This window comes from Eulemur rufifrons, chromosome 8 (genome assembly GCF_041146395.1).
Source record: "Eulemur rufifrons isolate Redbay chromosome 8, OSU_ERuf_1, whole genome shotgun sequence".
In the NCBI taxonomy this organism is placed as follows: domain Eukaryota; kingdom Metazoa; phylum Chordata; class Mammalia; order Primates; family Lemuridae; genus Eulemur; species Eulemur rufifrons.
The window spans coordinates 31,679,266-31,696,766 of NC_090990.1; the positions used below are offsets into that span (position 1 = coordinate 31,679,266).

General features: G+C 41.8%; 1 protein-coding gene and 1 pseudogene across 18 annotated transcripts in view; both read left to right on the forward strand.

Moving 5' to 3' along the window:
- Positions 1-17,501, forward strand: part of ST3GAL3 (ST3 beta-galactoside alpha-2,3-sialyltransferase 3) — a 181,786-nt gene that overhangs the window by 96,012 nt on the left and 68,273 nt on the right. For 16 of the 18 annotated variants that reach the window (XR_011234560.1, XR_011234561.1, XM_069479816.1 and 13 more), the window contains one exon: positions 3,941-4,033. The exons of the other annotated variants lie outside the window; for them this stretch is intronic. Coding sequence is in view for 14 of the 16 variants with exons in the window: in XM_069479816.1 (XP_069335917.1) it covers positions 3,941-4,033 (93 nt within the window). In the remaining 2 variants the exon portion in view is untranslated. The remainder of the gene's footprint in view (positions 1-3,940; positions 4,034-17,501) is intronic. 18 annotated transcript variants of the gene reach the window in all.
- Positions 6,851-7,918, forward strand: LOC138389465 (MSL complex subunit 3 pseudogene; annotated as a pseudogene).

The following is a 17,501-nucleotide window of genomic DNA, read 5'->3' on the forward strand; positions in this document are numbered from 1 at the left end:
GTCTGCAGGCGGGATGGGCTGGTTCTACTTGGAAGGGGAAGCATGAAGGGAAGTCCCGAAAGGAAGTGGTGCTTAAACTGAACAGGTATTCCCTGGCCAGGGTGGGGTGAGGGAGCAGACCTAAGTTTCTGCTAGATCCTCCCCTCCCCGACCTTCTCAAGGACACTTCTCTCTATAGCTGTCCTGTCTCTACTGCATCCTGAGTTTTTCTTTTATCCTAACCAGCTTATAAACATGCTAAAATATTTCCTAACCTCACAAACACTGTCTTTACCTGCTTCCCCCCTCCAGCTATTACCCCATTTCTCTGTCTCCCTTTAGAGAAAACTCCTAAAAATAATCTACATTCCATGACTACAAGTCCTCTCCTCCAATCTTCTCTTAACCCGAGTCAAACTAGAGCCCCTCCACCTTCCAGTGAAACAGCTCTTGTCAAGGTCAGCAGCGACCTCCATGTTGCCAGATCCAGCAGCCGGTCCTGTGGCCACACCTTCCCGGGCCTACTGCAGTGTTCAACACTGTGGGCCCCACATCCTTCCTGAGACACTTCCTTCCCTTGGCAACTGGGGCATCACACTCTTTCAATTATTTGTCCATCTCACTGACTGACTGCTCCTCCCAAACTCCTGCAGTTCTACTCCTCATCTCCCAAATATTGATCCTTCGAATAAATGCACATGCCAGTCAGAGCAGCCTCCACTGGAAGTCATGTGGCAGCTCTTCCTGGTGGGCGAGTCCAGACTTGAGCCAAGTGCTCAAGTCCTCCACGTCCCGGCCGCCTGCCTCTGCCACCTCCCCTTACACGGAGCATGTGTACGGCGCTATCCTCTCCAAACGTGCTTTCTCACCACATCCTCACAAGATCCTGGGAATTACGTGGTTTCCACTGAGCATGCGGAAGCTGAGAATCAGATTTTCCATCATTTGCCCAAGGTCACACGGCTTGCAGTATCCTCTGTGAGAGTTTTTGATTCCAGAACTGATGTTCTTTCTGTTTACATTGCTCGGCCGGATTCCTTAAACGTGGCCCTGCTGAGTGAAGCAGGGAAGTGGAAGTCTGGTTCCTTCTTTTGGGTTCTTATCTGTCCATCTGATGTCCTCTTGAGAGTGCAGTGGTCACACTCTTCACCCCAGGGCCTGGTAGTCACGTTTGCAGGACAATGGGTGCTCTTACTGTTTGAAAGGCCAGCTGCAGAGCAGGAGAAGAACAAGGGCTGAATGATTTGATCAGACTTCTGTGGGGCCTCCTGGCATTTGGAGTGTGAGTGCCTTAGAGAGACTAACTAACTATTCTGGCCTCAGGGAGTTGGCGTCCGTTAATCTTGGTGGTTTTGACCGCCAGCTGCCCCAGAGGTCCCAGCCTGCTGCATGACTCAGAGTCCCCAACACTCCCCCTATTCTTCTTGCACTGGGATAGTCAGGAGGCCATTTCTAAGGCATTTTAATTTGGTAATAACTTGACATGGCCCACTGTAACTGGAGTTGTACGTTTTAGAAGTTATGTCACATTTTCTAAATGAGGGTTGATTTAGCGCCTATCATCCTTGATATCTGACTGCCTTGCACTGCCTTGGAGAGAGCAGTACCTCCTGCCATCCCTGCTGGGTTCTGGTCCCCTCTTCTCCATTACAGATGGCCTGAGCCCATGGACTCTGGACTGCTCCACAGCGCTTATTCTTTAAGCACTTCACCAAAAGTTGATGGAGTGAACTAGAGAGAGCAAGGGTGTGGCCAGGGGATTGTCTGTTGTTGTGCCTTTATTTCTGTAACATACTGTGTGAAGAAGGGCAACTGCTCTCCATCTGTCAACTTGTTTGTGAAACTGTCTGGAATTCAGAGAGACCACAGGAACTCATAGTACAAGGCGGGGAAGCAGGTTGGGGACAGGGGAGGAAGGGATTCAGAATGCTTCACCACTGTGTATATTCTTCCAAAGAGCTGCATGAGGCCTTCTTGAGCCTCTCCTCTACCCCGTCTCCGACTGCCTTGACCACTCCTGTGCTATTGCTGGACTCTGCACCTTCCTCTGTGATCCTGTTGGTGGCAGTGTCATGTTAGGAGCTCCTGCACTAGTGTTAGAGAGAAGTGAGTTCAAATCCGATGTCTGCCACTTGCCAGCTGTATGATCCTGGATAAGTCTCTTCATCTTTCTGAGCCTCATGTGTAAATTAATAATTCATTGCACCTGCTCACAGCGTTGTTGAAAACATCTAGAATGTTTTCATCACTGTGCCTAGTCCAAAAGCTTCTAGTAAGTTCAATAATTACGCTGAAGTTTATATTTCATTTCTGAAAAACAGTTGTTTACATAAGAAAATAGTTTTCTTTTGTTAAAACCTTTGGCTTTCTTTTGCCTACCAAATAAAATCCCAACTCCTTGGCTTGTCACTCAGCATCTGGATTTGCATTTTAGGCTTTGAATTTCATTGGTAGGGAAGGCTTAAAAATGTATATTCCTAAAAGAAATTGCACATGGATACAGATGAGTTTGTCTATATTCAATGAGCAGTTACTCTGTGTAAGGTCCTGGATTAGGCCCGCAGGGGTCCAGGGGTGAATCAGACATGGCATACATTAGGCAGTGGTATCATCGCTCTGGCAACACCACCCCATATCCACCCCACCCAGTCCCTGCAGAAGGCAGCCCCGAGGGCACACCTGCCACAGGGCCCCAGTAGAGCAGCTGGGCACCAGCGTGTTGGCAGCAGGCCCAAGGTGGGGGCGGAGGATGTTGGGACTTAGAACTGGCAGCCAGCCAGGGCTCACTCAGGTGCCCCGGCATGCAGGGCCTCTAGCCCCAGCAGTCACTGGGCCCATTCACTGAATATATCCTGTTCTCCTGCTGTGATTTTCTCTAGACTGCCTAGGGAAGAGCTTTTGGTGGCAGGGCAGTGACTTCAGCCCACATTGAACACTTAAGGACATTGAAACCCAAAGATGTGAGGTGGCATGATTATAGTCATACAGCAACAAAGTTTGGGTTAGAACACAAGTCTTCTGAAAAATATCTGGCAGTCTCTCCTCGTGGGTTCCTGAGATTACCTTGGCTGCAGTGAGACTGTCAAGGTCATTTCCTCCCTTCAGAAAGTCATAGGGATCTTCTGTGTGCCCATCTCTGTAAGGGTATGGGGAGGGGGGAAAGTGGGCAGGCTTAAGTCAGATTCTGACCTCAGGAATTTGCAGTAATGAGGGAGACACACTGCCAACAATTCATGCAGAATGGCGAGTGCTGATGGGGTAAACTGTGACATGGGTGGCAGGGGGAGGCACAGCACAGAGGAGTGTACAAGCACAGAGAGGCACTTAGCTCAATCTGGGGGTCAGGGAATCACTCCGAGTGAAGTTGACATCTAAGCTGAGTTGTGAAGGACCAGGAGGCATTGGCCAGGTGGAGAGGGACAGGAATAACATCCCGGGCAGAGAGAGTGGGGAACATCCTCACCTGAAATAGTCCCGGTAACACACTTATATTGTGTCTATATTCGGTCCCTGCGAGTGGCTCCCACTGGGTGGGTCATGGTTCGTGTGGCGAGAGTAAGAGCAGAGAAGGCCGGACGCGTGTGAGCGGACAGGGAAGGGGAAGGCTGCACCTCTGACTCTGTCAGGCCTGAGCAGCCCTACTGAGTGCCACTCCCGAGTCTCGGAGCCAGTGTCGGAGCCAGGATCGAGCTCCTGACTTCCATGGTGTCAGGCTTGCTGCGAAGAATCTGTGTGAAATCGAGGGGCCTGACTTACTTATCTACCTATTCTTTTAGGGTTTGGGTGTTTTGTTTTGTTTTTTTTTTAAACCTCTGAAGCCTTGGTGTGGAAAAAGGCCTGAAGTGCTGATTGTAGGGAATGAAGCTTTGTTCAAGGTTTAAACACCTACAGCTCTTCATGAATTATAACCCACTGACTGCTCAGTGCCTGGCAAGCTGTGACTTTCCCTCTCTTCCCCTAGGCCTGCTGAGTTAGCCACCAAGTACGCAAACTTTTCAGAGGGAGCCTGCAAGCCCGGCTATGCCTCAGCCCTGATGACGGCCATCTTCCCCCGGTAAGTGCTCCTCCTCCTCCCACTGCCTGGACTGCCTGGCGGGTGGCCTGGGAGTCAGGAACCTGCCCCTTGTGGCGAGTCATGTTCTCCTGGGGAAGCAAGATCCTGCTGTAACTTCCCTTCTGAGTCCTGGAATCTACGGGTGCCTGGAAAGGGCTTTGCTTCTAGTTGGCTCCTGCCCCAGTCCCTGTCGATGCCCTTGCTACGCCTCAGCCCCATCCTACCTCTTGGAGCTTGCGCCTGGAGGCACAACTTGTTTCTGCAGAGGGATAACCTACACATTTGCCCCAGGAAGCCAGGTATCCAGAGGTGGCCAGACAAGGCTGCAAGCACAGAAGCTCTTAGTCCTAGTATCAATGATCAAACAAGCTTTTTTGGAAGCTGGGACCAACTAGCTGGCTTCAGGGAGGCTTTAGCAGGGAACAAGGAGTTTCTGAGGCGGTCAGAGTTTTAGCACCATCCCTTTTTGTCCATTTTGCTCTCTGGAGGCCCTGACTTCCTTGGTATCAGACTTGCTGAAAGAATGTCTGCCTAACCCAGGAGTTCCTTTTACCACATGCTGCTAAGGGGCCTTTCTTACTTATCTACCTTCTCCTTTTGGGTTTTCTTTCCCGAAGCCTTGGTGGGGAAAAGGGGCTGAAGTGCTGAGATTGTCTTGTGTTGTCTTGGAGTGCAGTGAGCCCATCAGGGTCATGGTATTCCTTCAGGAAGTGAGAGGAGCTTCTGACGCAGAGGGGCTGGAGGAAAGGCTGCTCAGGAGCCTCTGAGGATCAGGGCATAGCACTGGGACCACCAGAGGAGGCCTAGGGGTGGCCTACGGGCTTGGGCTCTGCTATCTGGGGGAAGGACTTGCCTCCCATCCCTTAGAAGGCTGAGGTTCGGGCACACGATGTGCTTGCAAAGGAGTACTGAGAAACAGCTGGCCTCGAAGTAAATCCAGGATATTTGGTTTTATGCTCCTTTTCTCTTCTAACATGAGCAATCCCAGTTTAGCAGGGGCTATGCTGGCTTGGTATCTGGTGGTCAGATAGAGATCTCTTTGTCCTTCTGAATTGAGTCCAAATATTTTGCTTCCTCCAGCTATTTATTGAGTGCCTCTGTCTGTGTCTGGCTGTGTGTCCTGTGTTCTTAAGGCATGTTTTCTCAAGCCTACACGACTCAGTCTCTTGGCCCAGACACCTGTGAGTTTTCCTTGACCTGTATATAGGCTTCTTTTACTTTTTCTAATTGAAAGTAATACAAACATGTGGTTTAAAAAAAAAAAAAAAAAAAAAAAACCTCAAGTAGTATAAAAGTGTACATACTGCCACCCAAGACCCCTTCCCCAGAGACAGCCAGTATTACCATAAATGGGAACATACTATATTTATTGTTCTGTACTTTGCTTTTTACTGCTAATAATTTGTGTTAGAGATTATCCTATTATCAGCATATATGGATCCATCTCATTTTTCAAGTGATTGCATAATATACTATGGCTGTATCATTTTATTAAAAGTGAGGGTTAATGAAGTTTGATTTACAGATACTGAAGTTTACCTTTTGAGTAGTTTTATGAGTTTTGAGAAATGCATGCTTTGTGTAATCACCACAACAATCAATAGTACATTTCTATCATTCTATCAGCAGTCAGAAAGTTCCTTTATGCTCTTTTGTAGTTAACCCCTCCCCCAAACCCCAGCCCCTGGCAACCACGGACTGGTTTCTATCCTTGTGGTGTTTCCAGAATGTTGTGTAAGTGGAATCATATGGTAGGTAGCATTTTGAATCTGCTTCTTTCAATTTAGTACAATGCATTTGCGATTGATATACGTGTTATATGTATCAGTTGTTTGTTCCTTTTGATTGCTGAGTAGTATTCCATTGAATGGATATAACACAATCTGATTATCCACTCAAAAGTTATATAGGTTAATTCCAGTTTCAGACAATTATAAATAGAACCACTATGAATATAGGTTTATATGTGAACATATATGTTTATTCTTCTTGAGTAAATACCTAGGAGTGGAATGGTTGGGTCCTAGGGTAAATGTATGTTTAACTTTATAAGAAACCGGGGGTGGGGTGGGGGGTGCAGGGCGGCCGCAGCCTCTCCCATTCCCGCCCCGCCCCCCTCCCCTCGCTTCCTGCCCCCCCTCGCTTCCTGCCCCCCCTCGCTTCCTGCCCCCCCTCGCTTCCTGCCCCCCCTCGCTTCCTGCCCCCCCTCGCTTCCTGCCCCCCCTCGCTTCCTGCCCCCCCTCGCTTCCTGCCCCCCCTCGCTTCCTGCCCTCCCCCACTGCACATGCTCCGCCCGCCCCAGAGCCTCGCCCTGCGCCATGACGAGCAAGTGAGGGCTAGCGAGGGCATGCAACTTCAGTTCCCCTCAGGGGAGAAAGTGCTGTGCTTCGAGCCTGACCCCACCAAGGCGTGAGTGCTGTACGATGCCAAGATTGTCGATGTTATTGTTGGGAAAGACAAAAAAGGTAGAAAGATCCCAGGATATCCGATCCATTTTGATGGTTGGGACAGAAGCTGGGATAGATGGGCAGCCGAAGATCGTGTGCTTGGCGACACTGACGAAAATCGTAGATTACAGCGTAAATCGGCCAGAAAAGCTGTAGCTCGCCTGAGAAGCACAGGAAGAAAGAAGAAGCGCTGTAGGTTGCCTGGTGTTGACTCTGTCTTAAAAAGCCTCCCTGTTGAAGAAAATGATGAAAACTCAATAAGCAGTTCCTCTGGTAGTAATGAAGAAAAGGGTGAAGAAGTAAGTGAAGAAAGTGATCCTGAAGAAAAGATCGAAGTGAAAGAAGAACCGGAGCTGCAAACAAAAGAGAAATGGAGCAAAGAACAATAACTATAGAAATCCCTGAAGTTCTCAAGAAGCAGCTTGAGGATGATTGTTGCTATATTAACAGGAGGAAACGGTTAGTGAAACTTCCGTGCCAGACCAACATCATAACAATTTTGGAATCCTACCTGAAGTACTTTGCTATCGGTGCAGCCTTTTCAGCCAATGAGAGGCCTCGTCACCGCCACGTTGTGCCACATGCCAACATGAATGTGCATTATAACCCAGCAGAAAAGAACATTGACCTTTGTAAGGAGATGGTGGACGGACTAAGAATAACCTTTGATTACACTCTCTCATTGGTTTTGCTCTATCCATATGAACAAACTCAGTATAAAAAGGTGACTTCGTCTAAATTTTTTGTTCCAATTAAGGAAAGTGCCACAAACACTAATAGGAGCCAGGAGGAGCTTTCTCCTAGCCCACCTTTGTTGAATCCGTCCACTCCGCAGTCCACAGAGAGTCAGCAGACCACGGGTGAACCGGCCACCCCCAAAAGGCGCAAAGCTGAGCCGGAAGCATTGCAGTCTCTGAGGCGGTCCACGCGCCACACGGCCAACTGTGACAGGCTGTCTGAGAGCAGCGCCTTGCCTCAGCTGGAGCGCAGGCAGCAGGACACGTCCGCCAGCATGCCCAAGCTGTTCCTGCACCTGGAAAAGAAGACACCGTTGCTTAGTGGATCATTTTCACCTATTCCTCTGACTCCCAGCAAGGAAGGGAGTGCTGTGTTTGCTGGCTTCGAGGGGAGAAGAACTAATGAAATAAACGAGGCCCTCTCCTGGAAGCTCGTGCCTGACAATTACCCCCCAGGTGACCAGCCGCCCCCTCCGTCTTCCATTTATGGGGCACAGCATTTGCTGCGGTTGTTTGTAAAACTTCCAGAAATCCTTGGAAAGATGTCCTTCTCTGAGAAGAATCTGAAGGCTTTGCTGAAGCACTTGGATCTCTTTCTGAGGTTTTTAGCAGAATACCATGATGACTTCTTCCCAGAGTCAGCTTATGTCGCTGCCTGTGAGGCGCATTACAGCACCAAGAACCCTCAGGCAATTTATTAAAGTTTTGATGGTTCTGTAAGACTAGTTGCTCCATCTAGCTTTGTGCTCTGGGTTCCAGCTGAAAAACTAACAAACTGGTGAGTCTTCCTTACAGAGAGTGCAAATACAACGCCCATCCTGGGAGAGGTGGGCCCTGTTGTTTTAGTTGCCCACATACTGTAGTTATTCTGTTAATAATTACTTCTGAGGTGCCTATAAGGGCTCTGCTACACTATGCACAGGCCATCTGTGAGGGCAGGTAAAAAAAGAGCAACTATGTTCACAATGAATTGTTCATGAAAGTGTACATAGATTAGGCCATTTGGGCAGATGTTTCAGTTAGTAAGAATGACATTGTTTTGTTATTTGTTAGCATTAAATTAAATATTTTTTGCAAACTGTTTTCATTCTTGTGATGAGGCTGAGCAACTCTGTCCAACAAATTTTAGTTTGTACTTGGAAACTGCAAAGTAGTCTCAAAGTATTTTAGAGGGAATTGGTATTGATGACAAAAGAAAATTTGCAGCTATACATTTGCTTGTAACGGTTCCCTCTCTGTGAAACATTATTTTTGGTGATCTAAATAAAGCATTGCCTGTTTTGTTTGAAAAAAAAAAAAAAAAAAAAAACTTTATAAGAAACTGCCAAACTGTTTTCCAAAGTGATTGTGCTATTTTGCTTTCCCATCAGCAACGTATGAGAGCTCCAGTTGCTGTACATCCTTGCCTTCAGTCTTTTGATTTTAGCCATTCTAGTAGGTTTATAGTGATATCGCACTGTGGTTTTAATTTGTGTTAAAACACTAATGACTGACAATCTTAAGTATCTTTTCATGTGCTTATTTGCCATTCTTTTATCTTTACAGAACTGTCTGTTCCAATCTGTTGACATTTTTTAATTGACTGTCTTCTTACTGAATTAAAAGAGTTTTCAAAATTTCTGATAAAAGCTTTTTGTCAGATAAGTGATTTACAAATATTTTCTTGTCTTTCTCATCATTCTCTTAACAATGTCTTTCACAGATTAGACGTTTTTAATCATGATAAAGTCCAGTTTATCAGTTTGTTTTGTTTTATGGATGTGCTTTTGGTATTGTCTCTAAGAAATCTTTCCCCAATCCAAGGTCAAAAAGTTTCTTCTTGTTTTCCCCTGGAATTTTTATAGGTTTAGCTTTGACACATAGGTCTGTGACCCATTTTGAGCTAATTTTTGTATATAGTAAAAGGTGAGGGTTGAGGTTCACTTTTTGCATATGGGTATTCTGTTGTTCCAGAACCATTTGTTGAGGACTGTCCTCTCCCCATTGCATTACCTTAGCATGCATGTCTGCTGAAAATCAGTTGAACATGTATGTGTGGGTCTACTTCTAGACTCCCTGTTCCATTCTGTTGATCTAGGACTATCCTTGTATCAATATCATACATATATAGACAGTCATGACTTCTGTTACTAAAGAGTTTTATTTCTTCCTTTTTAACCTGGATGCCTCTAACTCCTTTTTATCGCCTTCCTGCACTGGCTACACTCTTCCATACGGTATTGGACAGATGAGATGAGAGTGAACAAACTTGCCTTGTTCCCAGTCTTAGGAGGAAAGCATTTAGTCTTTCACCATTATGGTGTTAGCTGTAGGTTTTTCATAGATACATTTTTCCCCAGAAAAAGGAAGTTCTCTTCTATTCCTAGTTCATTGAGAGTTTTTGTTATGTCTAGATGTTGAATTTTGTCAAATGCTTTTTCTGTATCTTTTGAGATTATCAGATGGCTTTTCTTTGTTAGTCTGTTAATATGGCAAACTACATTTATTAATTTTTGTTTTTGCCATTAATTTTTGAATGTTACACCAACCATTTACTTGTAGGATAAACTTCATTTGGTCTTGATGTATTATCGTTTTTATACATTGCTGGATTTAGTTTGCTAATATTAAGGATTTTTATGTCTCTGGTCATGAAAGATACTGGTCTGTAGTTTTCTTTTCTTGTGATGTCTTTAGTTTTGGTATTATGGTAATGCTGGCCTCATAGAATAAGTGGGAAAATATTCCTTCATCTTTCTATAAACTTTGTATAGAATTGGTAATATTTTTCCATAAGTGTTTGATAGAATTGCTCAGCAAAATCTAGGCCTGTCTGAAGAAAAACAAACTTTTTCTCTCTACTGACCCATACCACTGAACACACTTCTGACACCAGATGGTGGCAGTTTTTTCCACACACCAAGCAAGTTTTCAGCAGATATCAACTGGGTGTCCTATAATTCAGTTCAATTCTTATACTATCCACCTAGGGATAGCATTAGATCCCACAGGTTGAAGGCTCACTTCAACAAGACTGCCCCTACTTCAGATGCCAATCACAAGTAGTAGGTTGTCATCTGTACTTCTGACCAACCAGCTATAAATTGGGAGTTCCCAAGACCCCCTCCTTGGGTTTGATTAATTTGCTAGAGTGGCTTACAAAACTCAGGGAAATACTTTATTTATTTTACCCATTTATTATAAAGGATATCACAAAGGATACAGATGAACATCCACATGGAATAGATGCATAGGACATGGCCTGTGGGAGGGGATGCACCACTCTTCAGGCACCTCCATGCAGCCAGCAATTCGGGAACTCTCCGAATGCTGTCCTTTGGGGTTTTTATGGAGGCTTCTATAAATCCTATGGAGGATTATGTAGGCATGACTGATTACATTATTGACCGTTGGTGATCGACTTAACCTTCAGCCCCTCTCCCCATCGCCAGGGTCGGGGGCGGGGGTGGTACTGAAAATTCAAAGAGAACAGAAGACACTCTTGTCACCCAGGAAATTTAAAGGTATTTAGGAGCTCTGTGTCAGATGGTTCTATCACTCAGGAAATTACAAAGGTCTTAGGAGCTCTGGGTCAGGAACTGGGGTCAAAGACCAAATGTTAGAACAAAAGTTTCTCCTAATGCCCCTGTCTACAAGGATTTTATTAGCTCTATGTCAGGAACGAGGAGCAGATACCTATATATATATATATATATATTAATAAATACATATATTTCTTATTTCATAGCCTGCAATTATCTTTGTGGGAAGGTTTTTTCTATTAAGAATTAAATTTCTTTAATCTAGGGTTATTTAGTTTTCCTATTTCTTCTTTGTTAGTGTGTCTTTCAGTGAAGTTTTGCATTTCATCTAAGTTGTGAATTTATTGCATAAAGTTGTTCATAATATTCCCTTATTATTCTTTTAAGGCCTAGGATCTCTATAGAGGTCCTCTCTTTCATGCCTGTTATTGGTAATCTTTTCTATCTTTTCCCTAATCCATCTGGTTAGAGGTTTATCATTTTTATTGATCCTTTCAAAGAACTAGCTTTTGGATTCATTAGTTCTTGTAAATTAATATTTTTTTCCACTATGTCATTGACTTCTGTTATTAACTTCATTTTTTTCTCTTACTAGAAGTTTAATTTATTCTTTTTTTGTTTGTTTCTTAGGGTAGAAGTTTAGATCATTGATTTGATTCCTTTCTAATACAGAATTTATAGCATTATAATACTATATATGTCCCTCTATTTACTGCATTGGCTACATTCTACAAATTTTGATGTGTTGTGTTTTTATTTTCTACCTTTACTTGTGATCTCTACTTTGACTCATTGGTTCTTTTGAAGTATTTTGCTTAATTTCCAAATATTTGGAGGTATTCCAGATATCTTTGTGTTATAGATTTCTGGTTTATTTTTGTTGTGATCGAATATGCTTTGTATGTTTTTAATATTTTTAAATTGAGACCTGAGTTATGGGCCAGAATTTGATTTATTTAAGTGAATGTTCTGTGTGTGCTTGAAAAAAAAATACTTCTGTTGTTATTGGGTATTCTATAAATGGCAATGAGATTAGGTTGATTCATAGTGTTTGTCTGGTCTCCCGTATCCTTACTGGTTTTCTGTCCACTTATTCTAACAGTTACTGACAGAGGGTATTGGAGTCTTTGTTTATCAGTTTTTGCCTCATGTATTTTGAAGCTCTGTCCTTTCGTACATATACATTTAGGATTATCATATCCCATTTCTGATAGATTCTTTCATTATTTTAAAATAATCCCTTTTTCTCTAGTAATAATCCTTTTTCTGAAATCTTCCTTGTCTGATATTAATATAACCATTCTACTCTTTTTAAAACTAGGTTTATTGTTGTATATATTTTTCCATCCTTTTACTCTTTTTCGGTGGCCTTCAGTTATCTCAGGGCTGGTTGGGAAGCAGTCTGTCCTTTTACTTTTACCCTATCTGTGTCTTTATATTTAAAGTAGGTTTCTTGTAGACAACACATAGTTGAGTCTTGCTTTTGTATCCAATCTGATAATGTCTGCTTTTTATTTGAATGTTTATAACATTTATATATCGTTTATATTTAATATAATCATTAATATGGTTGGGTTTAAATCTACTAAGTTGCTATTAGTTTCCTGTTTGTTACTTTTTTTTCTTTCTTTTCCTGCCTCCTTTTGGATTAATTTGGTATGTTTTATGATTTAATTTTATCTCCATTATTGGCTTAGTAGCTATACCTCTTTGTTCTTTGGTTTTCATGGTTTTTCTAGAGTTTACAATATATATCTTTAATTAATAATCTATTTTCAAATAATATTATATACTTAGAGTATAATAACCTTACAGCAGTATACTTTTGTTTCCCTTTTTTAACCTTTGTGCTATTTCCTCATATATTTTACATCTACGTACATTATAAATCTACACAGCTTTGTTTTATTAATATTTAATCAATTATTTAAAATAATCAATTATTTAAAAGGAGAGGGCAAGTCAACCTACATAATGAGAAAAAATATTTGCAAATCATATATGTGATAAGGGATAAATATCCAGACTATATAGAGAATTCCCAAAATGCAACAACAAAAACAAACATTTTGAAAGGGGCAAAGGACTTAAACAGACACAAAGAAGATACACAAATGGCCAAAAATCACATGAAAAGATCCTCAACATCACTAATCATTAGGGAAATGCAGATCAAAACCACAGTGAGATACCACCTTATACCCATTAAGATGACTACTATTTGAAAAACAGAAAATAACTAGTGTTGGCAAGGATGTAGAGAAATTACAACTCTTGTACACTGTTGGTGGGAATGTAAAATGGTGCAGCCACAGTGGAAAACAATATGGCAGTTCCTAAAAAAATTGAAAATATCATACGATAATCTAGCAATTCCACTTCTTTGTATACACCCAAAATAATTGAAAGCAGAGTCTCAAAGAGATGTTTGTACAGCCAAGTTCATAGCAGCATTATTTATAATTGCCGAAAGGTAGAAGCAACCCAAGTGTTCATTGATAGATGAAGGGATAAACAAAATATGTATATACAGTGGAATATTAATTCAGCCTGAGAAAGGAAGGAAATTCTAACACATGTTACAACATGAACCTTGAGGACATTATGCTAAGGAAATAAGCCAGTCACAAAAAGGCAAACATTGTGTGATTCCATTTACATGAAGTGCTTAGAATAGTCAAATTCATAGAGACAGAAAGTAGAATGGTGATTGCCATGTGCTGGGGGAAGGGAGGAGTGGAGAGTTACTATTTAATGGATGTAGAATTTCAATTTTGCAGGATGAAAACCAGTTCTGGATATTGGTTGAACAGTGTGAATTGTACTTAATACTACTGAACTATACACTTAAAAATGGTTAAGATGCTAAATTTTATGTTATGTGTATTTTACCAAAATTAAAAATTTTTAAAAAGTATTTTTAATGAGAGGAAAATGTCTTTTATATTTACCGACAAATTTTCTTTACTGTTGGTCTTTCTTTCGTTGTATAAATACCTATTTCCACACGGTATCCTTTTTCTTTTGCCTGAAGAACTTCTTTTAACATTTCTTGTGGAGCAGTTCAGATAGCTATGAAGTCTTTCAGCTTTGGTTTGTCTGAACAAATCTTTATTTTACCTTCAGTTTTGGAAGTTTTTTTGGGGGGGGGAGGGCAAGATACACAATTCTAGATTGACTGTTTCCCTCCTACTCCTTTAAAGATGTAACTCCATTTTCTTTTGGCTTGCACAGTTTAGGACAAAAAGTCTTTTGTCATTCTTATCTTCATTCATATATAGTATTTCCATTTTCTTCTGGATCCTTTTTGAGATTTTCTTTTATGACTTGTTTCTGACAATTTATTTATAATGCACTTTGTTGCGGTTTTATTTATATTTATTTGGCTTCAGGTTTATTTAGCTCCTTGAATCTTTAGGTTCATAGTTATTGTTTTTTGGTTTTTGGTTTTTTTTTAATCAAGTTTGGGTCCTTTTCCCAGATTTTTTTTCTTTTTCTTTTCCTTCCTTCCTTCCTTCCTTTCTTTCTTTCTTTCTTTCTTTCTTTCTTTCTTTCTTTCTTTCTTTCTTTCTTTTTTGAGACAGAGTCTCACTCTGTTGCCTGGGCTAGAGTGCTGTGGCATCAGCCTAGTTCACAGCAACCTCAAACTCCTGGGCTCAAGCAATCCTCCTGCCTCAGCCTCCCGAGTAGGTGGGACTACAGGCATGCACCACCATGCCCAGCTAATTTTTTCTATATATTTTTAGTTTTCCAGCTAATTTCTTTCTATTTTTAGTAGAGACGGGGTCTCACTCTTGCTCAGGCTGGTCTCAAACTCCTGAGCTCAAACAATCCACCCTCCTCAGCCTCCCAGAGTGCTAGGATTACAGGCGTGGGCCACCGTGTGCAGCCCCAGATTTTTTGAAATATATTTTCTGCTCCACCTCCTTTCCCAGGATTCCATTTATGTGTATGTTGTATCATTTGTCCCACAGTTCACTGATGCTCTGGTTATTATTTTTTTTTAATCTTTTTCTCTCTCTGCCTCATTTTGAATAGCTGATAATTGCTATGTCTTCACATCCAGTGATTTTCCTTTGTAGTGTCTAATCATCTGTTAATCCCATTTGGTGTATTTTAATTTAACATATTGTGTTTTTAACCTCTAGAAGCGCCGTTTAGGTCTTTTAAATCTTCAATTTTATTTCTTATTATGTTTGAGTGTTCTTCTGCCTTCTTGAACATATGGAACATATTTATAATAGCTGTTTTAACATCCTTGTTTGCTAATTCCATCATCTCTGTCATTTCTAGGATGGTTTCTATTGATTGATTTTTCTCCTGGTAATGGCCTATGTTTTTCTGATTCTATGGATGCCTGGTGATTTTTCACTGGATTCCAAACAACATGAATTTTACATTGTTCTCTGTTAGATTTTGTTGGACAGGCATACCTTGGAGATAGCACGGGTTCAGTTCCAGACCACTGTGATACAGCAAATGTCTTATTAAAGCAAGTCACACAAATTTTTTGGTTTCCCAGTGCATATAAAAGTTATGTTTACACTATACTATAGTCTATTAAGTTGTAATAGCATTATGTCTTAAGAAAAAAAAACGTATTTACCTTAATTTTAAAATACTTTATCACTAAAAATGCTGCCACAAAGACACTAAATGAGCACATGCTGTTGGAAGAATGGCACCGAAAGACTTGCCAGGCACAAGGTTGCCACAAACCTTCAATCTGTAATCCACACACCACCCCCATGCAATATCCATAAAGTGAAGCGTGATAAAACCAGGTATGCCTGTATTCCTTTAAATAGTGCTAGATTTTGCTCAGGCATGCAGTTAAGTTACTTGGAATCAGTTGTATCCCTTTGAGGCTTGCTTTAAACATTGTTAGGGCAGGTCTTGAGTAGACTTTTATCCAGGGCTAATTTATCCCCATTACTAATGCAGTACCCTCTGAGAACTCTACCCAATACCTCTTATCTCATGAGGTATTCCCACTCTGGCCGATCCATTTCCACTCTGGTCTATGTGAATATAACAATTCCTAGCCCTATGTGAACACCAAGGATTTTTTGTTCTACTCCTTGCTGGTGGTTCTTTCCTCAGCTTCAGAGTTTCCTCTCACGCATGCACAGATCTTAGGGGAGCCCTTTGCACATCTCTGGAGTTTTCTGTATAGCCCTCTCCTCTGCAGTAGTCTTCTCCACAAATTCTATCCTCCTTGCCTCCCCAGACTTTGATCTGTTTCCTTAACTCAGAAAGACCACTGAGCTCTGTTTAGGTCCCCCATCACTGCACTGCAGGTTGGACACTGTCACCAGGCAGTAAGCTAGGCAATTGTGGGGCTCACTTCATTTACTTCCCTTTTCTCAGAGATCAGTCCTGTGCTACCTATTGTCCAAAGTCTGAAAATTGTTGTTTCATAAATTTTTACTAGTTTTCTAGTTTAAGGTAGGAGGGCAGACCCTGTCCCTGTTCTTCCATCATGGCTAGAAGAATTCCTCTCATTTTTTACATAGCATTCCACATCTAGAGGTACCAATGTTTAGTTAATAAGTTCTCTATTGATGGACATTTAGGCAATTTCCAAACTTTACTATTAAAAATATTACTTCGGTGAATAACCTTTTTTTGTACATCATTTCCCACACATTCTGAGGTTATCTAGAATAAAGTGAAATTTCTGGATCAAAAGTTATAGACATTTGTAATTTTGAGAGTTATCGGCAAATCTCCCTCATTGCAGTTTTTGGATTTACATACACAGTAGTTTATGATGGTGCCATCCTTTTGTTTTTTTTTCCTATTTTACAGTTTTATTATTTACATTTAAATTATTAATCCATTTGTTCTTTGTGTTTGTTTTTTGGTATTAGGAGTGAGGTAGGGATCTAGATTTCCTTACTTTTTTTTATGTGGGTAGCTATTACATCTTGATATTTTGACCATAAAACACTTAAGTAAATTCAAGATTTTGATTTCTGTAGCATCAGTATTTTGATGGAAAAGAACTTGATGCAACTCTTTTTTTTTTTTTTTTTCCTGAGACAGAGTCTCACACTGTTGCCCAGGCTAGAGTGCTGTGGCGTCAGCCTAGCTCACAGCAACCTCAAACTCCTGGGCTCAAGCGATCCTCTTGGATCAGCCTTCCGAATAGCTGGGACTACAGGCATGCACCACAATGCCTGGCTAATTTTTTCTATATATTTTTAGTTGTCCAGCTAATTTCTTTCTATTTTTAGTAGAGACGGGTCTCACTCTTGCTCAGGCTGGTCTCAAACTCCTGAGCTCAGAGGATCCACCCGCCTCGGCTTCCCAGAGTGCTAGGATTACAGGCGTGAGCCATCATGCCCGGCCAAGAGATGCAACTCTTTTGATGTGTTAATTTTGACATGATCTACAAACACAAACCATTAAATTTTTACCTTTTTTTTTTTTTTTTTTATTACTGAGCCCTGAGTGAAGCACACATTCTCTTTTTATCAGCTTCACTCCTCCCTGAGCCCACCCACTCAGTGACCCTCGTTCCTGGGCACAGGTTGGGGAGAGGCAGTGTAAAGGAAGGGTGCCACTATGCCACACCGTCCAGGCTACAGAGTCCTGCTTCCCTGGGAAGCCAGACTGTTCTGCCTCACACCTTTGTGCTGTCTGCTGGAAAATCCTCCTTTCCTCCCTGAGCCTTGCTGCCTAGGTACGTCTTCCTCTGGCGAGAGAGATGGGGAGAGGGCAACAGAGGTCCCGTGGGACTCAAGTTTATTGTACACCT